A 26629-nucleotide genomic window follows, 5' to 3' on the forward strand; every position below is an offset into this window, starting at 1 on the left:
ATTACAGGCGTGAGCCACCACGCCCTGCCAGAGATCAGCTTTTGGAAAAGAAAAATATTACACAGTACTTAGGCTTTCTTTTAGATATCTTGTGTTGCAGGATGCTTTTGCCTCTCAAATCATGTTGGATAGTAACTTGTTCTTTCCTGGATCTTTAAAGTGTTAGGCTTGCATAGCAAATATTAACCATCTAATTATTTAATTTGGAGTTTGCAGAATATTTAAAAATTAAGCCTGTTTGCAGAGTTAGTTGTTGCACGGTCTTGGGTCTGTAATAGATTGCTCTGTGTGCTTCATTCACTCTTGTTTGCAAGATTTAAAATAAATATACATCTATGTCTAGCTAGAGACTTACTGTTTATGTATCTAAACATTTTCTGTATCTTCCAGTTGTTTCAGATCTTGTCTCTGTAAATTGCTTGAATGCAGTTGAGAAACAGTGATGGCTATAGGAAACTGTTTTCATTTCTTTTCTCTCTCCATTTCCCCTCCCTTTTCCTTCTCTTCCAGTTAGTTTCTTATGCCTCTTAAAAGTGCTTTTATTCTCCAGAGGACAGGGTTTAAAAGGAAAGAAATATGGGGGGGATCAGCTTGAAGATAAACATAACCTCATGTAATTGTGCTGTTAGTTAGCTAAACATCCAAGCTGGCAAACGTTGTTTCCACATTATCAAATCCTGATGATAGAGGCAAAATGAAACATAAAACTGATTGTGTAAAGACTAGACCCAAAAACAAAACAAAAAGATCCCATAATAGGCAAGTTTCATCATGAAAAAGCCCCAGAAGTTCCTTGGGTTCTGTATCACAGAAGCCAATAGGGCATCATGGCCAAAAGAAGTAGCCCAGGCCAGAGACAGTTTCTTTCTCCTTATAAAATGAGGATAATGTCTGTTCCCTTCAGACACTGAAAGTATTCTGTGTTGGGGTGAAAAGAATATCCTACCAGGAGACGGGAGACCTAAGTTCTAGTCTTGACTCTTGCAAATTGTGTGGTCTTCCTCTTGTCATCTAGGAAATGAGGATGATTCCTTCTTTTCATGGTTATTATGAGGCTTAAGTGAATTACTGTACAAGACAAAGTTTTTGTGAACTTAAGCCATCTTACAAATCCTCCCATATTTTATCTGTTCTAGGACTCACTTAAATTGTTTAAAGTATCTTTGAAGTAGAATGTGTCGTAACTGACGGTATCTTAAAATTAACAGAGTTTTTTTCCCCTCAATCATGTATAAAATCTTTTGTCTTACAGTTGATGGCATTTAAGGTGCAGTGGTATATGGATATACATTCTGTAGTTTTGGCATAATTATAAGAAATTTACAAGTGAATAAAGTATCTGATTGTCTCTGAGAATAGTAATTTGTTAAGAGCCCACTTTGCTTGAAATAACTAAATACATTAATAAAGCTTCTTTCTGACTGTGCATCTCCCATTTGTATTCGCAGCCAGCTCATGTCCCAGGATTGGGGACGGGCTGTACCAGAAAGCTCAGTGTAGGAGAACTTACCTAGACAACCTCTCTTTGGCTGGCTCCAGGCCTTTGGCCTCTGCCACTCGAGCAGAAGATTGAACCAGTTCTAGAAGCTACGATGTTCTGAATATGTTCGCTATCCTGGGCTGCGTGGTGGCAGGCGCTGAAACCCTATGTCCACTATTTTCTCCATACCGGGTCTCCTCCCTGGGAGGCAGTTTGATTGACACCCTGTGTAGCAGTCACCCCAGTCCCTCTTCCCTTTCTCTGTCCCTCAGGAGTTCCAGGTCGGGGGGTAATGTTCCTGAAATATTGTTTTTATGGTGGTTACATTTCTGGCTAGTCGACAAAATCCTTTCTAACCAGTCATGGGTTTTTTGCAGTGGGAATGTAGTAGAGAACAGTTTTGTTGAGAATGCGCTGTGTTTCAGCTGTGCTGTGTTTAACTTAACCGGCCTTTCAAGTGGACTTAGCCACCTGATCACTTTTTCATTATTTCCTTGGAAAAATGCATTGGCCTTCCAAAGCTGACTTTAAAATGGAGCTTTGGAATACGTTCTGTGTGTGTGTGCATGTGTGTGTATGTGTGTGTGCACGCGTGTGTGTGTGTAAATCAAGAAGCTTTTATAATGTGCAACTTTCTACTCCTCAGGATGCCCAGGGAGTGGAGGAACGGGAAGCATTAGCAAGAATGGCAGCCAATGTTGAAAATCCAGCTTCTGCTGACTCGGAGGCTTATATTGAAAAGTACCTCAGGAGCGTGCTGGCTGTAGAAAACCTCCTGACTTTAGATCGTCTGCGCCAGGTTAGCCAACCGCGTGGATAGGGCAGGCAGCAGAGGCCCTGATGCAGGCTGAGTCTGTGTTGGACTCTGTAATTCACAGTATTGTTGCACCTAACATGTGAAGAGTTCACTCTTACGAACTTTGAATAATCCAGAGTGATTATAATTGGATCATTCTGTCTTATGAAGTAACAGCCTTTATTTAATTTAAAAAAACTGTTTATGGGTACATAGTAGATGTATGTATTTATGGAGCACATGTACTGTTTTGATACAGGCATGCAGTACGTAATAATCACATAACAGCATTGTTTAAATAGCTAGGGATGTCTGTATAGATGGGGGATGCAAGTCTGCTGTACATGGTGTTGCTTTTGCAGTGTGTCTCTTACATGTCTTTTTCCTCTGTATGTTTTCTGATTCGCAGGAAGTTGCAGTGAAGGAACAGTTAACAGGAAAAGGGAAGTTGAGCAGGAGGAGTATCAGTTCTCCAAATGTGAACAGAGTGAGTGTGTGGAACCAAGCTCTGTGCTGTGCCTGGGACTTCTCTCCTCTCCTCTTTTCTTGGGTAACTCTTTTCCACCTGTCAAACCCCATCTCTGAAACCCTTCCCTTGCCAGGACTGATGTCAGGTCCCCTGGTCTCTACCCCATTGGGTCTGTGCACCTCTGCCCCATTCCTATTAATATTGTAGGGGAAGTAGCAGTTAAGTACCTTTCAGTTGTTTCTTATCTTCCCATCACCACTGCCTAGCATAGACTGAGGTGTTCAGTGAATGTTTGTTGAACTAAACCAGAACTAGCCAAGGGCCCATTGCAAACCAATGCCCTTGGATCAAATTATTTTTAAGTTGAGGAGGAGTCTGGACTAGGTTCAGAAACCAGTTGTTCACAAGACAGCCAGGGTGGTGTCCATGTGTCAGATACATGGGGTTGTTTCATAACAATGGCTTCAGTTTATTGTTGTTTTTAAAAACCTAGATATAATTTATGTGCATATTGAACGTGGGAATAATCCTTCACAAAGAAATAGGCTCTTGGCCCCTTGATTTATTACTCTTTTCCTCATTTTTGATGAAGATGTGGATATGAAAAATGACACTTTATCCTAACTTCACACAGAGAGAAGTTACAGCACAAGTGCTGTGAGAAAGGGCAGCTGACATTGGCCTTAGCGTCTGAGAGAGAAGGGAGAGCGATAGGAGGAGTTTCACACTGGACGCCACCAACCATCTCAGACATTTAGGAAGATCACTTTAACTCAAGGCAGATAACATCTCATTTCTCCAGAAAATGATATATTAAAATACACTGATATATGCAGAGATTCAGTATTTGGGATCTGATAATTTAAATAGTTTGTGAGTTTATTTACAGTTGCTACAAATACCCAGAGAAAGGAATCATAAGCTCAGGCCATGGTAAGACAACCAGTAACCTGGTATCTTTCACACAGAAGGGCTCACCCAACAGGACAGCTCTTGTTCAGGTCCAGCCGGTTGTGACCTCAGTGTGAACTGAATATCCAGATCTTACAGAAACCTCTCATCTGAAAATTGTTCATAACCAATTCAGTGTTGGTAATGTCCCAAAGACCACTAGTGTGCAGCCTTCGTCTTGACAACCTCTCTGCTGCCACCCAAATTTTTGACGTTTGGTTGACTGGGTTGGCAAAGGCTGGCATTGCCTAAACCACATTTTTATGCTCTGATGCATAAAGAACTAACCCTCCTTTCTTTCTTCTTCAGTTGTCTGGAAGCCGACAAGATCTCATTCCATCATACAGTCTAGGCAACAACAAGGTAGGTGTTTGTAACTATTTCTATCAGTGTTTTAAGGCCCATTTCCCATTCAGCTTTCATCTTCTCAAATCTCAGGTTATTTTTGCAAACCAGAATTTCCCCTACTCATCTGTATTATGTGAAACTTACTGGAAAGTATTTTAGAGTTCATTTCTTTTAACCTGCCAATTAAAATAAGGTTTACTAGACTCTACTGGGGTTGAAAAACAATTTTTCCTCTAAAGCTTGCTTCTGTCTAAATTATCTTCCTATTTCTGTCAGAAAAGAAACTTTAAATTAGATTTTTTTTTTGGAGACAGAGTTTCACTCTTGTCACCCAGGCTGGAGTGCAATGGCGCCATCTCGGCTCACTATAACCTCCGCCTCCCAGGTTCAAGTGATTCTCCTGCTTCAGCCTGCCGAGTAGTACCTGGGATTACAGGCACATGCCGCCACACCCGGCTAATTTTTGTGTTTTTAGTAGAGATGGGACTTCGCCATGTGAACTCCTGATGGCAAGTGATCCACCCGCCTCAGCCTCCCAAAGTGCTGGGATTACAGGCGTGAGCCACTGTGCCCTGCTGAAATCAGAGTTTTATGGTGAAGTACTGATGTATAATGATAGAAAATGTTTGAGGAATAAGAAAATTATATCTAAAAGTTAACATTATTTGTGAGAAGAAAGAAAAACAAGGGAACGGAAATTTTGTTCACTGGAATTTATTTACTTGTAATAGAGCCTTCCCTGTTTAACAGAGTTTGAAGCATGGAGAACTCATTCTTATTTTTAAAAAAGGTTAGCGCTCCTTGAAACCATCTTATTTGGGCACCACACATCATAGTTTGTGCCTGTCGCTTTTGCGGGGCCTGGGTAGATGTTGGTGCTGCCATCTGTGCGCAGCATGCTCCGGGTTGATTTGCAGCCCTCGAGGAGGTCAGTAGCGGCTGTGGTCTTATGAGATGGTCTCATGTGAGGGACTTGTTTTCAAATCTCACTCAAATCAGAGTGAGAGAGACAGACAGAAGATTGGCTGCTTCATGATAATTCTTAGCTGTGTGGGGTTCATTATGCTATTCCTATTGTTAATTATTCTACACTCTGCTTTTGTGTATGTTTGACATTTTCCTTATAAAAATTTAAGAACAATGAAGATGAAGTTGATTCATTAGACTGTTTATTTGTTTATTTGCATATTTATTTATTTATTATTATTTTTTGAGACAGAGTTTCGCTCTTGTTGCCCAGGCTAGAGTGCAGTGGCACCATCTCAGCTCACTGCCGCTTCTGTCTCTCACGTTCAAGTGATTCTCTTGCCTCAGCCTCCCCAGTAGCTGAGATTGCAGGCACTCGCCACCACGCCCTGCTAATTTTTGTATTTTTAGTAGAGACGGGATTTCACCATGTTGGCCAGCCTGGTCTCGAACTCCTGACCTCAAGTGATCTGCCTGCCTTGGCCTCCCAAAGTGCTGGGATTACAGACGTGAGCCACTGCTCCCGGCTCTAGACTCTTTTAAGATCTAGATTATGAGTAGTTTGCCTACACTATGATACATGTATGTGTTTATAGACATACAAATTGCTGTCCAGCTCACCCATTCGCTGAAGCCCTGCATGGACATGGTTTCTGTAAGGGTGCTGAAGTTTGAATGCTTGCTTGTCCTCTGCCAGTGATAGGTTCGATTAGCTGTAGTTTAGCATCAGTCGTGATTACCTGAGGAGAGCAGAGTTTTTGAAAATTGGTTGTACGTGATTTTTTAATGTAAGTAAAATATCTTAAGGAAAATATAAGAAAAATACGACTTTCTGTGTTTTTTTGGGAAATGCATCTAACCCAAATCTCCAGTTATAAGTTCCTTAAAAGAAGTGGCCAAAATTCTTCTGTTTTTCTTCTGTTAAGAAAACTCTGGCCAGACCTGTAATCCCAGCACTTTGGGAGGTCGAGGCCGGTGGATCACCTGAGGTCAGGAGTTTGAGACCAGCTTTACCAACATGGTGAAACCCCATCTCTACTAAAAATACAAAAATTAGCTGGGCTTGGTACCAGATGCCTGTAATCCCAGCTACTCGGAAGGCTGAGGCAGGAGAATTGCTTGAACCGGGAGGCAGAGGTTGCAGTGAGCCAAGATCGTGCCACTGCACTCCAGCCTGGATAACAGAGCAAGACTCCGTCTCAAAAAAAAAAAAAAAAAAACAACCAAAAAAACAAACAAAAAAAACTCTGCCCAGTTTCCTTATTTTAAATGGATACAATAACAGAACGTAATAGAATCTACTTCAAAGAAAAGTACCGTCCCTCATGTACACCGGAAAAATAGAACAAAGGAGCAGAGACGCTATTAGAACCGAGCCAGGGCACGGCAGAGGGCGTGGACCCCCCACTGGCTTCACACACGACTCACAGGAGGCTGCAGGGCGGAGGCCATTCTTAAGCCTTTCCCTGAAGGTTGACGCTGAGGTCCACACAGGCAGGGAAGGAGCTGAAGGAACACTGTGAACAGAAGGATCTGTATGAAGGAAGGCTTGGGGATGAACCAGCTTGCTGTGTTCTTGACAGTACACGTGGTGGGGGTCAAGCACAGGGCGTATGGGCTGGGCACGGTGGCTCATGCTTGTAATCTCAGTGGTTTGGGAGGCCAGGGTGGGAGGATGGCTTGAGCCCAGCCGTTTGAGACCAGCCTGGGAAACATAGGGAGTCCCCTTCTCTGCAAAAAAGTTTAAAAAATTAGGCATGATGGCTTACACCTGTAATCCCAGCCACTTGAGGCTGAGGCGGGGGAGGATTGTGGGAGCCTGGGAGTTTGAGGCCACAGTGAACTATGATCACAACATTGCACTCCAGCCTGGGTAACAGAGAACCTGTCTTTAAAAAAAAAAAAAAAAAAAGAGGGAGTCTGTGGGCAGAATCCAGAGACATGGGGCCTTATTTTTGGCATCCTGACGTCATGGCCCAATGAATGGCAGAGGTGTTGGACACCATGGAAGGAATTGAAAACAGAGCAGTAACATGGCCACATGTGAATTAGAAAGTTTGTTTTAATGGTCCAGCTGAGTCCCACCCTGTCCCTGGCTGTGGTGTGTAATTTTGCATTAGGAAACTATATGGTATAAATGTATACAGTTATCAGTGCAAACGTGGGGGAAAATGGTTTTGAGTCGGAGGGTGGAGGGACTGGTTAGGGGAGAAGTAGCTAGAGAGAGGAGGAGAGACACAGATGGGTTGGAGAGGGGGACTTTAGAATCCTGCAGAGGCCAGGTATGTGAGGGGCTGGAGTGAGGGGACTTGGGTGACATTGGGTTTTGGACGGCAGTATATAGGTCCGAGAGATGAACTGTAGGGCAGGCTTGGGGAAGAAATGATTCAGTTCCATTTTTGAGGGTCTCATGTGTCTGAGTTGAAGTCAGGTTCGGGAGCCCGAGGGGATAGTGGGGACAGTGAGGGGCTGGGTTGGCTAGGGAGCACCAAGGCGGGGTGATGCTTAGGGTCACGGTGCTAAGGTGGTGGCACCAGGGAGGAAGGCAGGGCCAAGGGAGTCTCAGCAGTCCAGGGGAGGAGTGTTTTAGGAAGGACTCCATCCAGATGCTTCAGAGACAGCATGGGGTGAGGATGGAGGAGACCATTTCAGGTGCGACACTGCAGCACTCATTGTGTGCCTGTGCAAGGTGCCTTCTGTGCTGAGGGCTAAGGGTTAGCAGGACAAATCGTATTAGGCAAGTAACTATAATGTTACACAGTTGTGTTAATGCTTCTGGACCTTCCTACTTCCGGTTTTTGGTTCCTTGGGGTGCCTAGGTAACTTAGTGAAGATGAAGAAAGCCTGGGTTCTGGCTGCTCGGCTGCCCCTTCTGTGGCAGTGCCAGCGCAGGCATAAGGACGCATCTCTCCGCACTGTTTCATGTACCTCTCAAGCCCTGGTCATAGTGCTCTCAAGGTCGTGCGCCTTTGTTCAAGGACGGCAGTGGTTTGCGGTCCTCCTCAGATTTTGGCCTCTCTGGCTCTCCCCAACCGTGGCAGTTCCATCCTCTGAGAAATGGTGAAGTATGTCAGGAGAGACAGAGACGCCGGCCTGCCAGTCCTAGCTTTGCTTCCAGTTCAGCCGTGGAGGCTTTTGGCACCCACAAGCCTGGAAGGTTGCCATGGATACCAGGGCCTCAGCACCATGGGGCTCACCACGTGTCAGCTCAGCCAGTTAGGTGAATGTCCGCGTGTCAGAATTGGAGAATTGTTTCTCCACAGGGCGAAGTGAAGCAGAAATGTTCTTTAACAGAGTTGTATGGATCGACCTTAACAGATGAGCAAGTTCAGGTGATAGAGGAGAAAAAGACTAGCCCAAAGGGCTTTGGTTCCAGATCCCCTTGTAAGGGGTGCAGAACAGCTTCCCCATTTTCAGTGGAAGGGACTCACAGTGGTCTTACCTAAAATAGAGCATCCTGAAATAACATTAGGGAAAATAAAAATGTTTTAAATTGTATTTTCTTAAGAAACACCCCTCTACCCCCATAGCAGCAGGGAACAAGAGACTCTCCCTGTGGCCTTTTAAATGAAACAAGGAAAAACATCTTTAAATATTGTGTGGCATTGCCTTAAAATCAAAGTGCTATGGGCCACCTGTAGCAGCACTTCTCAGGAGGGAGTAGTGTTTAAATACACAGAATGCTCAGGATCCTACAACTCCTTAACGCGGCAATGCTTACACAGGTAGTATGTACAAGGGCATTGGTGGCAACATTGTTACACACACAAATGGACACTATGCAGCTGTAAAAATGACCAGAAACCCTTTCAAGTATATGAAAAGATTGCCAGGATATATTTAGTGATTAAAAACGAAGTGCGGAACAATATACCACTGTCTATAATGGGAGGGTTGCTTATAGATTTGCCTGCATGTAAATGAGAAGCTGTAAGGATTCATCGTTCCTTTACCTGCCTGGGGATGGGGGTGGGAGGTTGCAGTGGGTCAGCAAGTCAGGGTAGAGGTCGGAGGAGACATCTTGCTGTGTACCTTTTTATATTACTTGGCTTTTGGACCACGTGAAGAGATGATCTTAAAGTCTTATTTTCCAACATTTTAACTTGTTGGAAGTTTTTGTTCTTCTGTAGTTAGTGTTTTGAGGAGGTCTCCAGTTGCTTTTTCCTTAATAGCCTGCATACAAAATCCCAAAGGAGAGATACTGAAAACATTGTTGTATTGGAAATCTCAGACTCGTGGTTTTTTTTGTTTGTTTTTTCTTTTGGGGACTTCTGCGTTCCTCAGTTTTCAGAGCTCCAGGGAGAGATAACTAATTCATTAGGCTTTTCTCCTGAGTGGGATACAAGCACTATCCTACTCTCTAAAACTTACCATGCTTGCTTTTCCCTCCAGCTTATGACTGCTTTTTTAACTGTAGTTTTTAGAAGATGACTACATTCTACACTGTACTAACCCTCACCCCCCTCCCCCTTTTTTTTTTGAGACAGAGTCTCGCTCTGTTGCCCAGGCTGGAGTGCAGTGGCTTGCACTCCAGCTCACTGCAAGTTCCACCTCCTGGGTTCATGCCATTCTCCTGCTTCAGCCTCCTGAGTAGCTGGGACTACTAGCCTGCCACCATGCCTGGCTAATTTTTTGCATTTTTTAATGGAGACAGGGTTTCACCGTGTTAGCCAGGATGGTTTTGATCTCCTGACCTTGTGATCCACTAACCCTCACCCTTTTGTAAAAATACCTATGGCAGTATGTCTGTCTGTCGGTACAACCAGTACAAGTGATGCCTTGCAAATGTTCCCTGTTACCTGGGTCCAAGGCTGTTTATAAAAGTATTTATCTGTCAAAAAAGACCGGGAATTAAGGCATCCTACTGGATTTAGAAGGTCTTGGAATGTGAGGAGTTGGAGTTAATTCGTATTAAAATAAATAATAAACTTTTGGAGACCTGGAAGCTTGGGTGAGGGTGAGTGGGGAGCAAACCATGGTGAAGGTGCTCTAGGTGACCTTTTCACACCAGAATTGTGCCCAGTGGGACCATCTTGGTTTCTTTGCATGAAAATGTTGAATGTACAGGAGAGTTGAGTCAGAAATGTAATTTTAAGCTGGACTTGATGATGCTGAGAATGCTAGAAAATACATTTTGAAATCATTGACAATTATAATGACATTAGTTATGTCTGCTTTGCAGACATTTTTGGGGTCCCTTCCATTAATCCATACGTTCATCTCTCTGATGCTAATTACAAATCAGAACTGTAGATTGTAGGGTCTGTCATGCTGTGTATTCTGTATCACATCACACGGGAGCAGTCAGGTCAGGTTAGTTGGAATAATGTTAGAAGCAGAGAGAGGCCACCGGGAGGTTCTGGTGAGGGTCTCTTAGTTTTCAGTTAATGTTGTAGCAAAGATTTCTCAATTGGGTACATGAGAGACATTGTGAAGTGGGCAGGGAGGCACATGCCTCTCTGTGTGATAGGATTAGGGGTATGGGAGGCGAGAGGGAAGTGGTTAGGTTCTAAAGACAAACTCACAGTTTGGCCTAATAATACTTGGAGTAAGGCCAGCCTGCTTTCCATTCCTCTGTTTGTCGATGCCCCTACATGTGAAAAGTGGAATTGTTTTGCTGAACTTCACCAAGATTGAGTTGATGAACTAATTAATTAAAAAAAAAATAGTTTGGTTAACTATTCCAAATGCAAAATTCACCATAGGGCCTAAAATAAATCACTCTTGGGATAAGTCTTTCAATTAAAAATATAAAATACGATCCCTGATTGAAGTAGTGTTGCTATTTATTGCTATTGGGTGTTTCGTCATTATTGTACAGATATTTCCTGTAGGTATAATGAAACCTTAGCAGGGTTTTTATGAGTGTCTGCCAAGACCGGCTGAAGTTGAGGTGCAGGGTGAATTTCGGCGTGTCGCTGATCTTTCCCCCCCGGAGTCAGCTATGCATTGAGTCTTCTGCAGTGCGACCAATGCTTTCGACAAAACCATTTTTATTTCCAAAGTTATTTTAGGAGAAATTTTATTTTTAATAAGCCAGTAAGGTTGTATGATTGTCGTCTTTTGATTGGAGTTTTTGAGGAAATGAAGATTAGTCAATAGCGTGAACAAATATCCAGTTAGCAGAATTGAATTTTGTGTTGGCTCCATCGCCTCCCTGAAAGCCGTGACGGTTTCATGCAGCCCTGGGAGGAGCTGCCATGCATGAGTCACTCCTCTTCCAGCTGCAGTGGAAGCTGCCTTTGGACCCGAAATGTCACTGGCACTTCTCGTTATTTACCTTTTTGTCACTTTCCTGATCAAAACCAGACTCATTTCCAGAAAACCCAAATAATTTGTATCTGGCAGAGGAGCAGGAGTGGAAAAACTGCAGGGTTGCCTGGGGACCAAGTCAGGCCCTCCCCCGGTGCCTCCTGTGTTTTTACCTCGTCAACTTTGCCCCTGAGCATGGTGCTGGCTACCAGTGACTTCAGTATCGACTGGGATTTTATCTCTTTGAGTCTGCCTGCGAGGACAAATGCGCCCTAATGGCAGTAAAGCTGGGTAAGGATCCAAAACGAAGCCAGCTTCCCTCTTGTGTAACTGTATCATGGCTGATTCTGAGTGTGGTAGACATGCAGGGTGTTGGAGACAGATGAGAGATGTATCTTTTTCGAGTTCAGGCGGAGGGTGGAGATCACTGGAGGAGAGGCAAAACAGGGATATCATACTCTTTCCGTTTTAGATCTGAGCTATTGAGAGAGCCAGAAGTTCCAGCATCCTGAGAAGTCCTTTTAGTCCATGGTCCTGGGTTCATCTCCCTGTGAGGTACATTGAACTGGGTTGCTTCATTTTTCTTTTTTTTTTTTTATCTGCCCCAACATTTCAGTAAAGGGAGCGTAACTCTAGGACAGCCAAGCATATACAATGTATTGGGAAGATAGTCGTTACGTTGTCCTTGGGGAACAGTGTGCGTAGCCGTAGCCGGACCCTGAACCACAGGTTTTACCTCTGTCAAGAGGATGGAGGTGTAGTGCAGGAGAAAAATCGAGTGAGTAATTCCAGTGGAGCGTTTCCGCAGAGATACGTAGGCATCAGCTGGAGGAGGAAAGCGAGTGGTATCCAGTTTAGCATCTGCATTGGTTGCTCCCTCTGAAGCAGAGCCTTTTCCATCCCAGTGCAATTTGAGGTCCCTGTCTCAGAACAGTGGGATCAGAATAGGTGGCTGGGGGGAAGCATGTGAGGTTCCTCAAGGTTAAGATGACTGTTCAGGTAGAGGGCAGAGTGAGCCGTGTCTCCGTTTGTCACACTCCATAGGGCTGGCAGGATCTACGCCTTGTGTCGCTTTCAGTGTTCTCACTTGCAGTATTTGAGTAAATGAGATGGAGTTACTGCTCTGTTCTGATTGGGTGGTGCCTGCTGGGAAGAACTGCCCCTGAAGCCATCAGGGCCTGGGTGTGCCTTGGGGAAGAGGTGGCACCTCCATGATTTGTTGTTGGCCCAATTCTACGTCAAGCAGCCCAGGTGCCGACTCCAGATCACCGGCTTAGTTTTCCATAGGGACAGACTGCAGCCATATCAGCTGCCAAACAAAGAAAATCTAAAGTATGAAAATAAATACTCTCAAATTAAGTAAGCTGTCTTCAGAACAGCCATGTGTGAGCTCGCCACTGTACACAAAGCAGGTGGCTTTTCTTCCTCTGAGAAACTCCACAGAGGGCTGACCTCTGTTCAGTCACCTAATGGTGATATCCCGGGGTACACAAGGCCACAGCTTCCCAGACAGATCATGAAATGTGAATGCAAAAATTAACAAAACATTAAAGTATGTAAATCAGCGTGTGATTCATGGGGATGCCAGCGCTCCTCCGGTCAAGTATCTCAAAGCTCACAGTCTCACTGATCACATGTTCCTGTCTCTCTTGTTCTCCTTGCTTCCTAATCAATCCTGACCATCACACCAATTTAAAAAATGATACCAAGTGCTGAGAGAGTTCCTAGGGAAAAGTGGCATTCTCTGAGGTACACAGGATCCAGATCACTTAGGGCTTATTGATTTTTATGATCAGTACTTAGGTTGCTACTAAAAGCAGATGAGTTTCCAATACATTTCTGAAACCTAAGAGGCCCTTCCTCCACAATCCATCTTCAAGAGCAGCGGAGAACTCACTGTCCCCATCCTGCTGTTCAGGGCAATTAGTAAAGAAAACTTGCCAGGCCCGGTGGCTCACGCCTATAATCTCAGCACTTTGGGAGGCCGAGGTGGGCGGATCACCTGAGGTCAGGACCAGCCTGACCAACATGGAGAAACCCCCCCATCTCTACTGAAAATACAAAATTAGCCGGGCATGGTGGCGCATGCCTGTAATCCCAACTACTCAGGAGGCTGAAGCCGGAGAATCGCTTGAACCCGGGAGGCGGAGGTTGCCGTGAGCAGAGATCGCGCAGCTGCTCTCCAGCCTGATCGACAAGAACGAAACTCAGTCTCAAACAAACAAACAAACAAATAAAAAACCTTGAGTTAATCGTTAGGGTTATTCATCTGTGCAGCGCTAGCTCAAACTCATATTCACGTGTGTATTAAACTCCAGTGGTAAAGAAGTCAGTGGTTATCAGGGGATCAAAGGGAACTTAAAGCATTTAAAAGATTTGGTCTCATCTCTTACCAGTTTTAGTAGAAGCAAGCAACGTTTGGGGTTTATATCTTCCCTAGATAGGGCTGAAGTTAAAAGTGCTTTGATGGTATCACTATTTTTATGGCTCAACATGAATTTTGGAATGTTTTGTTTTTGTTTTTGTTTTTTTGAGACGGAGTCTCGCCCTATCGCCCAGGCTGGAGTGCAGGGGCGCGATCTCTGCTCACTGCAAACTCCGCCTCCCAGGTTCCCGCCATTCTCCTGCCTCAGCCTCCCGAGTAGCTGGGACTATAGGTGCCCACCACCACGCCCAGCTAATTTTTTGTATTTTTAGTAGAGACAGGGTTTCACCGTGTTAGCCAGGACGGTCTCGATCTCCTGACCTCGTGATCCGCCTGCCTCGGCCTCCCAAAGTGCTGGGATTATAGGCCTGAGCCACCACGCCCAGCCTGGAATGGTCTTTTAATCCATCAGCTGATGAAATGTCTTTAATGGGTATTTACAAATAAGTTGAGAGTACAATAAAATTTGATAATTCAGAGACTTCCATCATTGAGAATTTGTAATTATTTGACTTGGGCTTGACTGTAATATATCTTTAATATCTATTTAAAATGAGAGGTTTGGTAATATTTACTGTTATGCACTGTATGTGAGTGAGTGGAAACACAGTCTGGGAGCAGAGAGAAGAGACACCCTCTGACTACAGAGTTGTTCGTGGGTTTCTGTGGAGAACTGAGTGAAAAAGGGCATCTTGAGGCAAAAGAGCAGAAGTTGTCTCAAAGCAGAACCGAAGGGAGAATTGCGGAAGGAATATGTCTGTATTCTGTGGGAGGCAACAGGATGCACAGAGTAGAAAACATGTTAGGACAGAGCTTAATGGGAGACTGTAAACTGCAGTATGGAGGGGCTGTCCAAATGTGTGTGGGGGGGCATTGTTGTTGTTGTTGGAGAAATTAATAAAATAAGCAGGATGACAAGGAGAAAAGTGCTGGTCAGGCATGGTGGCTCACACCTGTAATCACAGCACTTTGGGAGACCAAGGCAGGAGGATTGCTTGAAGCTGGGAGTTTGAGACTAGTATGGGCAACATAGTGACATCCCATCTCTACAAAAGTAGTAAAAAGATTAGCCTCCTGTGGTGGCATGTACCTGTAGTCCCCACTACTCTGGAGACTGAGGCGGGAGGGTTGCTTGAGTCTAAGCGTTGGAGGTTACATGCGCTATGATGGCACACCCATGCACTCCAGCCTGGGTGACAGAGAGAAACCTGCCTCTTAAAATAGAAAAAAAAAAAAAAAAAAAAAAAAAGTGCTTCTGTAATCAAGCTTATATTCAAAGGAGCTTTAGTAATATGTAACAGTTTTTTTCTTGAGTATCTGTACTTTTTTTTTATTTGGTTAATTGAATAACTTGAAACACAATTGCCAATTTTGTCTTTACTAGGGCCGGTGGGAAAGTCAGCAGGATGTATCCCAAACCACAGTTTCCAGAGGAATAGCTCCTGCTCCCGCGCGCTCTGTTTCTCCCCAAAATAATCATTCTCCAGATCCAGGTAAGTTATCTTTTCACTTGTCAATTACTGTCAGAAATCTGAGCATCTTTCAGAAAGTTTAAATTAGGATTTCTTGCCAGGCAGCCACTGTTCTACTAGATAATGTCCATTGAATTGTTTCATTTCTCCTCTTAACTGGTTGAGTTCCGTTGGAACTGGTTGAGTTCTGGAATGTTGGATTGATCTTGCATTGCCCTGATATATACCGCCTGATCATGGTGTGTTAGCCTGTGCATTGCTGGACTCTCTTTGCTTCTCTGTGTTAAGGACTTTTGTGTATGTGCTCTATAGTAAATATCTGTAATGTTGTATCTTCTCATCTTCATGTCTTTGTTAGGTTTTGTTATGGTTGCATTGGTTTCATAAAATGACTTGGGAAATGTTTCTCTTTTTTTTTCTGGGAGAGTTTATGTAAGATTGGTATTACCTCTTCCTTAAATGTTTCATGGAATTCCTTAGTTACATGATCCAGGCCTGGAATCCTCTTTGTGGAGAGATTTTAAATTATGACTTGAGTTTCTTTTTTTTGAGACGGAGTCTTGCTCTGTCAACAGGCTGGAGTCCAGTGGTGTGATCTCGGCTCACTGCAACCTTCCCTTCCCAGGTTCAAGCGATTCTCCTGCCTCAGCCCCCCGAGTAGCTGGGATTACAGGCACCCGCCACCAAGCCTGGCTAATTTTTGTATTTTTAGTAGAGATGAGGTTTCACCATGTTGGCCAGGCTGGTCTCAAACTCCTGATCTCAGGTGATCTGTCTCCCTCAGCCTCCCAAAGTGCTGGGATTACAGGTGTGAGCCACCATGCCTGGCAAGTTTCTTTAGTATGGGAATATCTAGATCTTTGTGTCTCCTTTTGAGTCACCTATCATAGGTTATATTTTTTTCAAGGAGTTTCTTAGTTTATCTAGATTATTAAGTTTATTTTCATAAACATCACTTTACTTTTTTTTTTTTTTTTGAGACGGAGTCTCACTCTGTCATCCAGGCTGGAGTGCAGTGGCATGATCTTGGCTCACTGCAACCTTCGCCTCCCGGGTTCAAGTGATTCTCCTGCTTCAACCTCCTGAGTAGCTGGGACTGCAAGCACGTGCCACCACGCCCAGCTAACTTTTTGTATTTTTAGTAGAGATGGGAGTTTCACCATGTTAGCCAGGATGGTCTCCATCTCCTGACCTTGTGATTCACCAGCCTTGGCCTCCCAAAGTGCTGGGACTACAGGCATGAGCCACTGTGCCTGGCTACTTTACCTTATTGCTTAAATACTTATAGGATCTCTTGTGATGTTCCTTCTTTTTATTCTGATACTGATAATTTTTATTTTCTGTTTTGAATACTTTTCTGACAGGTTTATCAGATATATTAATCTCAGAACCAGTTTTTGGCTTTGTTAATTTTTGTATTGCAATTGTATTTTTAAATTTTTCTCATTTTACGTATTTTGTTATGTTGTGCTTTCATTTTCATTCTATTCAGAGTGTTTTAAAATTTCTCTCTGATTGCTGCTTTGATCCGTGACTTATCAACTAGCATTAATTCTTTTTTATATTTGGGGGTAATCTGTATTCCAGATTGTGTTCTATCTTGGTTAATATTCTATGTGCACTGTTGTGTTTGGGGACATGGTGTTCTATGTATATCTAATTAGGTCACTGTGGTTTATCGCCTTGTTCAAATCCTCTGGATCTTTGCTGATTTGGTGGAGGCCTATTCTATCAATTCTTGAGAGGGCCTTAGATATCCAAATACGATTGTGAAAATTATTTGTATTTCCCTTTATAACAGTTTTTGCTTCATTCATTTAGAAACTCTGATAATTAGGTACACACACATTTAAGATTATTATATCTTCCTGATGGAGTGACCTTTCTGTCGTGAAATGTCCCTTTTATCTCTGGGAATACTCTTATCTTGAAATCTCTCTTACCTATCATTTATATATAACTGCATCAAATTTATTCACTGTTTGCACGATGTATCTTTTTCTCAGCTTTTAAAATTGTAGCCTGTATTTGTCTTTAAATCAAAAGTGATTGCCTTGTAGACAACGTCTGTTTGGGTCCAGTTATTTCCCCCTGTATCTCATCTCATAGTTCCTGCCCTTTAATTGCCATGCTTCACCCCTTCCAGTGCCTCCCATTCTGGTCCGCCATGTTATTATTGGTTTTCTACTTGGCCATTCTTCTGGTTTTTGTTTCACTGTAACTCCTTATTTACCTTCTTTTGGGTTAATAAAAAACAATTCGTATCTCATTTATTTCCTCTTTTTGCTTTTTTGGACACCTGTATTTGTTTGCTAAATTCTTTGCTCAGAAACCCTACTTGGCATCCTTAACTTACCAAATCTGCTTAGAGTTCATATGATGTCTTCCCTCACCTCACAGTACAAGAACCATGCAACAGTGTAAGTCATTGACCTGTTCCTCTAGGCCCCTTATTTTGTACTGTTGTTTCATCTTTTACATATATAGGTGTTACAAACCTCTATGACGTTATTCTTTTTGCTTTAAAATAGCCACTTGTAGGCCGGGTGCAGTAGCTCACACCTGTAGCCCTAGCACTTTGGGAAGCCAAGGTATGGGTTAGTTGAGACCAGCCTGGGCAACAAGGCAAAACCCTGTCTCCACACAAAAATACAAAAATCTGCCGAGCGCGGTGGTACACACTTGTGGTCCCGCTACTCAGGAGGCAGAAGTGGGAGAATTACCTGAACCCGGGAGGTTGAGGCTGCAGTGAGTCACAACTGCATCACTGTACTCACACCTAGGCGACAGAGTGAGATCCTTTCTCAAAAAAAGCTCAGGCTGGGCGCAGTGGCTTATGCCTGTAATCCCACCACTTTGGGAGGCCATGGCAGATGGATCACCTGAGGTCAGGAGTTCAAGACCAGCCTGGTCAACATTGTGAAACCCCTCTCTCTGCTAAAACACAAAAATTAGCCAGGCGTGGTGGCTGGTACCTGTAGTTCCAGCAGGCTGAGGCAGGAGACTCGCTTGAACCTGGGAGGTGGGTGGAGGTTGCAGTGAGCCAAGATCACGCCACTGCACTCCAGCCTGGGTGACAGAGTGAGACTCTGTCTTTAAAAAAAAAAAAAAAAAAAAAAAAAAAAGCTACTTGTCTTTTCAGAGAATACAGAAAAAATGGATAATCTTTTATTTATTTATTTATTTTTCAGATTATTTCTGACAGTATCCAATCCTTCCTGATGGTCTTATTTTAATCTGATTTTATTTCTTTCTAGCCTGAAGAAGTAGTTGGTTTTTTTGGGGGGAAGACGGAGTTTTGCTCGTTGCCCAGGCTGGAGTGCAGTGGCCCAATCTCAGCTCACCGCAACCACTGCCTCCTGGGTTCAAGCGATTCTCCTGCCTCAGCCTCCCGAGTAGCTGGGATTACAGGCGCCTGCCACGACGCCGGGCTCATTTTTGTATTTTTAGTAGAGACAGGGTTTCTTCATGTTGGTCAGGCTGGTCTCCAACTCCTGACCTCAGGTGATCTACCCGCCTTGGCTTCCCAAAGTGCTGGGATTACAGGTGTGAGCCACTGCACCCAGCCTAGTATTTCTTAGAGTACAGTCCTGCTGGAGAAAAATGCTCTCCTTTTTTGAAAGTATCTTTATTTCACTGTTTTGTTTTGTTGTTAAGAATATTTTCACTGGATAGAGAACTCTTGAGTTGGAGGTTTTTTTTTTCAGTACTTCAATGACGTCTCCTCATCTCCAGCCCCTTCTTTTCTGCTGAGAATTCAGCCATCATTTGTCAGTTCCCACTCAGTGTGATATCTCTGTTTAGTTTGCCTGCTTTCAGAAGTTTCTCTTTATCTGTGGCAATTGTACTATGATTTGCTTAGGTATTGTTTTCTTAGTATTTAACTTGCTTATCAAGTTATTGGATCTGTCAGTTGATGTTTTTCAGCAATTATAAGAAATGTTTAGACATTATTCATTAAAACTTTCCCCCTAATCCTTTTGTCTCTTTCTACTCCTTCTGAGAATCTCATTACTCACAGGTTAGATTGTTTAATATTGTCCTACAGGTCACAGAGGCTCTATTCTTTTTTTTTTTTTAATCTTTTAATTTTATTTTTTCTAGTTGGATAATTTTTTTTCTGTGATTTCCAGTAGTCTGTTAAGCACATCCAGGGAACTTTTTTCATTTCAGTCATTTTATTTTATTTTTTTTCGGTTCTAGAATTTCCATTTGCTGCTGCTTTTCTGGTTTTAATTTCTCTGCTGATATTCCCGGTCTGTGCACTTGTCAAGACTGTATTCTCCTTTGCATCATTGGACTTGGTTAAGAAAGCTGCCTTAAAGTCATTTTCTATTAAATCCAGTGTCTAGACATCTCATGGTCTATTTTTATTGACTCCTTTGTTGACTGTGGGTCATATTTAATAAGTTTTACCAAATGTATTTGTATATACCCATGTGATTCATACCCCAGTCAAAATGTAAGACATTGACATTACTCCAGTTAATTCCCACTCCCTGTGGGCAGCCAGTGTTCTGATGACTACTTCTCTAGATTACTTCTGCAGTTTCATAAATGGAGCCAATACGGTGTATGCCCTTTCTGTGTCTGTCTCTTTGGCTTACCTTATATGTTAAATTCTTCCAGATTGTTGCTTGCATTAGTCATTTATTTTTTACTGGTGAGAAATACTTCACGACCATGCATTGTGTTTGTTGAAGAAACCAGGTTCTTGTACGGTAGACTGGTACGGTAGGCCAGGTTCTTGCACAGCAGACTCTGTTCATTCTTATTTTTTCCTGTTGCGTTCCCATGAGACTATTGAAACGCAATTCTATCCCCCATTTTGCCTGTGAACTGGTAGTTAGGGCTAGATTCTTGATTCAATTCAGCTGATTTGAGAAGGATGTGTGTAGTAGGGTGGTTGGGTGTGGATGTGTGGTGGGGAGGTTGGAGACACATAATGTCTGATGGTCTCATTTAGTGATATGTGTGGCCTTTGATTCATTACTGGCTAGATTTTTACTTAATGAGGGATTATCATTACTCTAGAATGTTAATTTGATAAAGAACTCTAGATTGTATTTTTTTTCCTCATCTTTGAAATAATTGTATCTTTTTGGATCTTTATTCATCTTAAACTTATTTTATTTTCTGTCTCCCCTCTTTTATTTTTCTTATCCTTGTTTTTGCCTTGCTGTAAATAATTGGACTTTTCTAAACGGAGGTATGATGTATCTATCTCTTGGCTCGGTATAGCCATTCTTTGCTTTATTTTTCAGTGGTCGCCCTCATGATTACAATGTACATCCTTAACTTTTTGCAGTATGCTTACACTTAATATTCTACTGCTTTATGTAAAATGTAGAAACCTTACAGCTGTATCCATCCATTTACCAACTGAATTGCCGGTAAATTTGGAATCCTTTCAGGGTTGGTGTGGAGTAGAGATCTGTGGGGAGTTGTGTGCATCTGTTAAGGCAAATGTATTCCTTAAGATGACTTGCTTGTTCATTTCTAAATGTTATATGAATACAGCTTTTCATCACTTATGACTTGGGATTAGATTTTACTATAAATTAATAGGGGGAAGAAATCTTAGTATATCATAAGTATGACCTGTTTATACCTCTGATCCCAGCCCTTGGAAATTAACAGCAGATAAGAACGTAAGTTGTTCAGGGCATCTCTCCCTGACTTGTAATAAATAACTCAAACATTACCATTCACCCTTTTCCCAAAAGGTCAGTTTCATCATCTTCCTTCAGTAAATAGTTATGAAACATTAGATTGAATAAGACATAGTCCCTGACTTCAAAGAGCTTAAAGTCTAGACAGAGAGCTATACATGTGTGTCATTGGCAGTGTGACTTAAAAATCAATCCCATTTTATTCTAGGGCAGAAGTGAATGCTTTTGCCAATTATTGACAGGATAGAGGTGAATTGCTGTTCTGATGCTGATAGGAACACTGAGCATTTTGGCACTAGAGCATTTTGGCAGCACCCCAGTTACTGCTATTTAATTTAAAAAGGGACATTAACATTACTATGTTTGAGGGAAATTACGGAAACTACAATAATACTGTGTTTTTCTAATATTTTTTAAGGATACCTTTGGTTTTTGTTAGATTTGCTGACAAGTGATGTCTGGCAAATGTACAGGAAAGAAGATGTCTATGTAATTGTATATGTTTTATCTTTTTCCCCTATAATATGGGCAGGACTAAGTAACCTCGCAGCATCCTACTTGAATCCCGTCAAATCCTTCGTGCCTCAGATGCCAAAGCTCCTCAAGTCTCTCTTTCCTGTCCGCGACGAGAAGAGGGGCAAGCGGCCATCTCCGCTCACACACCAGGTAAAAAGCACCGAGAAAGCAGCTGTGAGCGTTTTTCTGATAAACCCGTGCTCTGTGTTGCGCCAAATTGGCTGGAGGTGGAGGCGCAGCCTCGCGGGTGGGGGCTAAACCGGGTTTTTAAACCCAGGAACAGCTGTCAGTCATTTCTCCTCCACGCTCTTCAACGATAACAGAGCTGTTTAAACTTACAAACACACTCCCTCTTTTCTGCTTTTAAAAAGTGCCAAGGACACTGCTAATGTGATTTATGGTAATATTACTTAGAGCAACAGTAGTAAAATTTATGAAGTGCACTTAGTGTTGTTTGTGTATTGCCAAGTAGAAAATGTAATTCTATTTTTATTTCTTGATTTCATTTCTTTTTTCAAACAATTTTGTATGAGTGCCCTTCCCTCTCAACCTCTGTTTTCTCTACTATGGATAACCTGTTCTTTCATTGAAAAGTGATCACCTGTCTTACTTCGTTTTTCTTAAAACTCTTTACCCAGCCCTAGGGTAAGTGTTAGAGCAAATGCGAAAAGGTTTTCTAAACAATCAGGAAGCTGCTCTTATGCAATAGTGAATGGGAACCCCATTGGAAATGCAATTTCCAGCCTTATATAGGTGTTAACTCAGCAGAAAATGATAAATGAGGATTTATTTATACTCATTCAAAAACTCATACAGGGTAAGTTCTGTTGTCCAAATAGGTCTTTTGACATCAGCTTCTCCACGTTCTTCTAAACATTCGAGTTGCAGAAATCCAAGTGAGTTGTCTGAGACTTAACTATTTAAAGAATTCTCTAAGTGTATGAATGCATATATTCAGGGGAGAAGGAATTAGTTTTTATCAGGCTGCCATGCAGATATGTAATTTTTAAAATTCTAGCTTTATATAAGCATATAAGTAAGCATACACAGTAGATGGAAAAATTAAAACCAAGATTTTGCAGCTGTTTAAATTGTATTTAGGCACATGGTGGGGCTTGAGAGTTAGTGAAATGAATCTATGACTGCAGGGGCTAAGTCCTGCGGGGACTGAGGTAGGCAGTGATTATTTTTCCTGGTGTTTTTTTTTCCTCAGAGATCCACCAGAACTGAACCAGTGGGTCATTATTGTGTGTGTTATTCAGTTCTAAACTTCTGCATCATTGTTTCACAAAGTGTGATTCATGAACTGTCAGATTTATCAAGGGAGCTGTTTTAAAAAACAGTTTCTTGGCCTGCCCTGGGAACCCATAGCTAACTTGGAGAGACCTTGTAATCTGCATTTATAAGCGCCTGTGGTGATTCTTATTTTTATTCAGAGAAGTCTGCTATCCAGTGTTGTTAGTTGCTGTTTGGTGAAGGCAGTCACGTAGGTTGGAGGAAATTGGAATCACGCTGGAAGTCACGGAGTCAGCCTGCCATCGTTACCATTCTCCTTTAAAGCTATTTTCAGTTTTGCTTGTGGCAAGTCACATCACCTGCTACCTGTAGAACTTACTTACTCTCTTACTGTGTTGGCAATGAGTGATTAGCTTTCTCTGGATGTGAGAGGAACAACAGTGTGTTAGAAACAAATGTAGTGATTGGAGACTAACTATAATTTATAATGCCCAGGTTAGAGGTTACCTTGAAATATATGGAAGATTTCTTAAGCAACTTTTATTCATTTACTCTAGTTGGTCATTTATTGTTTGAGCACATGTGAGCAAAGGTTTGGGAAAGCTGGCCTCATACATATATTTTGTATTTCATAAAAATATAAAATATATGGCTGAGTGCAGTGGCTCACACCTGTAACCTCAGCACTTTGCGAGGCCAAGGCAGGTGGCTCACCTGAGGTCAGGGGTTTGAGACCTGGCCAACATGGTGAAACCCTGTCTTTACTAAAAATACAAAAATTAGCCAGGCATACTCCTGTAGTCGCAGCAACACAGGAGGCTGAGGCATGAGAATTGCTTGAACCCGGGAGGCAGAGGATACAGTGAGCCAAGATCGTGCCACCGCACTCCAGCCTGGGTGACAGAGTGAGACTCTGTCTCAAAATAAATAAAAATAAAAATAAAAATAAAAATATATAAAGTATATAAATCTAAAACTGGTCTTGATGAAGATACCTGGTAATAGAGCCAGAACATTCCAGTTGGTTTGTGAGAACTCTGCTCCTTGGAAGGCATTTCCCTTTTCTCAGGGTCTCCAGGGAGCTCCCCCTTGTCCATGCCGCCTTGTCCTCATGGTGCAGACTTTGCGTCAACATAACACTGGAAACACTTCCATCTCCAGGCTTCAGTGCAACTTCCTTTCCCTGGCTTCCCTTCCCTCGGTCCTTGATCCTCTCCTGGGACTGTAGATTCCATCAAGTCTTTACATCCAGCGCCCAGAGCTACAACCAGGACGCTGTCTTTTATTTTTAAACCTGTTTCCTTCCATGCATAAATTTCATTCAGTTCCGTGGCTTTAGCTGTTTAAACAGAGTAGCCAGAGTGGTCTTTCACAGCCTTACAGTCGTCAGTAGCGTGACACCTTCCACTTCCTCCCACTGAAAGGAGTGAAATGTGAATTTCTCACTGTGGCTCACAGTGCACTGCAGGACCTGTCCCCGGTCTTGAATCTTCATTCTTCTTTATTTGCTCACCAGTACTAAGTCAGATAAGTCGCCTTTTTATAAAGCCTATGAGCACGCGAAGCACCTTCAGTCTGGAGAGCTCTGGTGCTGGCCCTGCCACCCTGCTCTTCCCAAAGGCCTCCCATGGAACAGTCAGGAAAGGCCACTCTGAGGAAGGACCTCTGAGTCTAGAGTGGGCTTTCTTGAACGGCCACACCAGAACAGCTTCCACCATGCACGCAGGCACTACATTACCATTTCTTTCTTTCTTTTTTTTTGAGACGGAGTCTCGCTCTGTTGCCCAGGCTGGAGTGCAGTAGTGCAGTCTTGGCTCACTGTAACCTCCACTTCTCAGGTTCAAGGGATTCTCCTGCTTCCGCCTCCTGAGTAGCTGGGATTACAGGCACTCGCCCACCCCACCACGCTTGGCTAATTTTTGTATTTTTAGTAGAGATGGGGTTTCACCATGTTGGCCAGGCTGGTCTCAAACTCCTGACTTCAAATGATCTACCCGCCCCAGCCTCCCAAAGTGCTGGGACTACAGGTGTGAGCCACCGCACCCAGCCCATTTCTAACCTTTTTATCTGGAGTTATTGTTAGGTTTACATGTTTATCAATTATCCCTCTCCACAGTATTCCTTGAGGGCAGGACTTGTTGTGCCAAAATGGTGCCTGGTGCATAGAGGATGCAAAATGTCTATTGTTTGACATGTGAACAAATTATAATAATATTATTTTAGAGACAGGGTCTCGGTCTGTCGCCCAGTCTGGAGTGCAGTGGCACGATTATAGCTCACTGCAGCGTTGAACTCCTGGGCTCAAGGAATCCTCCAGCTTCAGTCTCCCAAGGAGCTAGGACTACAAGTACGCTCCACCACGCCCAGGTAACTTTTAAAAAATTTTTATTTTTAGAGACAGAGTCTCGCTGTGTTGCCCAGGTTGGTCTCGAACTCCTGGGCTCAGGTGATCCTCCCGCCTGCTATCCCACGTGTCTGGGATTATAGGCATGAGCCACTGTGCCCAGACTGTAATATTAGACTGTGGGTCCCAAGTGTTACTCAGTGGTAGACGGGACTGTGTTTACAGCTTAGAGATGAAAGAAGCACGACTGAGTGGGGATTAGAGGGATGAAGACATATTTAAGAACCTTCTTTCCTAGGTTGGTGGAAGTGCTAAAGAACATTTCCAAAGGAGAGAAAAATCTTAGCTTTTCATTTTGGATTTAGTTGATCAGAGATGATCTTGGTTATCTCATTTTCACTGACCATCTCTACTAAAGCTCGGTGAGAAATAAATTAGAACTGTAGATGATAATGTCAAGAAAACTGTTTTTCTTACTTGGGTCACACTTCAGGGTACAACAAGTGAAGCATACTTGAAATATACTTTGAATATGCTTTATGCTTTCACTTGCACTCTGAAGTGTGTTTCATCTTTGAAAAAGGGCATTTTAGTGCCTGTGGAATTGCAAATAACAGGAAGAAGAAAAATGCCGTATTGGCTAGACTCCTTTAGTGTTCCTCATTTTTTAAAAATAGTAAGCTTTATTATTATAATGGAGTTCCATGCACTTGAAAATCAGATTCGATACCTACAATTTGAAGTTTGAGCTTCTAAAACAATCTCTACTCCCCCTCCTGGGGATCCTACAGGAACGAGATCGTCATTTTTCCAACCAATCTTTGCCTCAGAGTTTGTTCTTACCAGGAAGTAAAGGGAGTGGGGAGGATTGTATATGTGAGCCAGGACTATATATGTGAGCCACCCTGCCCAACAAGACCCTATTTTTGAGGTGTTTAGATTAGCAGACATTCTTTAAGTAAGCATCTTTAATCCTTCATGGGCACTTGAGAAACTAATAACCATCATTTTGGATGAAGTGAGTATTATATCCTTTAAAATATATACTTATTTTTTTTTGAGACGGAGTCTCGCTCTGTTGCCCGGGCTGGAGTACAATGGTGCGATCTCAGCTCACTGTAACCTCTGCCTCCCAGGTTCAAGCGATTCTCTTGCCTCAGCTTCCTGCGTAGCTGGGATTACAGGTGCCCGCCACCACGCCCAGCTAATTTTTGTATTTTTAGTAGAGATAGGGTTTTACCATGTTGGACAGGATGGTCTCAATCTCGTGATGTCGTGATCTGCCTGCCTTGGGCTCCCACAGTGTTGGGGTTACAGGCGTGAACCACCGTGCCCTGCCAAAATATATATGTATAATTTTCTTATATAAATATTTGAATAAGTTTTAACTATTATTATGTTGAAGTTTTTTAAATTTTTTTTATTTTTTGTGACAAGATCTCGCTCTGTTGCCCAGGTTGGAGTGCAGTGGAGTGATGATAGCTCTCTTAGGATCTTTGTTCTCTCAGACCTCCCCCGTCTTAACAGCTCTAGATGAGTCTCCCACATCTCATCTGAGACATGCTTTGTCATTCCACAGTTGTCTCGCCAGGGTCCTCCCTAAAGTGAGGAGTCCAGAAATGAGAGCGTTCCCCCTGGACTTGCAAATGGTGGAAGTGTTTCCTTCCTCATCTAAATGATCACGCTGCTGGCGCAGCCTGGG

At 42.8% G+C, this 26629-nt stretch overlaps 1 protein-coding gene across 6 annotated transcripts in view; it reads left to right on the forward strand.

The window, feature by feature from the left end:
* LOC105482142 (kinesin family member 13B) overlaps window positions 1-26629 on the forward strand; it is a 195156-nt gene that overhangs the window by 148362 nt on the left and 20165 nt on the right. For 5 of the 6 annotated variants that reach the window (XM_071068440.1, XM_071068443.1, XM_071068444.1 and 2 more), the window contains exons 33-37: window positions 2127-2279; window positions 2686-2826; window positions 4006-4059; window positions 15072-15180; window positions 21364-21497. In XM_071068440.1, coding sequence (XP_070924541.1) covers window positions 2127-2279; window positions 2686-2826; window positions 4006-4059; window positions 15072-15180; window positions 21364-21497 — 591 coding nt within the window. The remainder of the gene's footprint in view (window positions 1-2126; window positions 2280-2685; window positions 2827-4005; window positions 4060-15071; window positions 15181-21363; window positions 21498-26629) is intronic. The other variant, XM_071068441.1, reaches the window with a different exon arrangement.

Source organism: Macaca nemestrina, chromosome 8, assembly GCF_043159975.1.
Source record: "Macaca nemestrina isolate mMacNem1 chromosome 8, mMacNem.hap1, whole genome shotgun sequence".
Classification (NCBI taxonomy): Eukaryota; Metazoa; Chordata; class Mammalia; order Primates; family Cercopithecidae; genus Macaca; species Macaca nemestrina.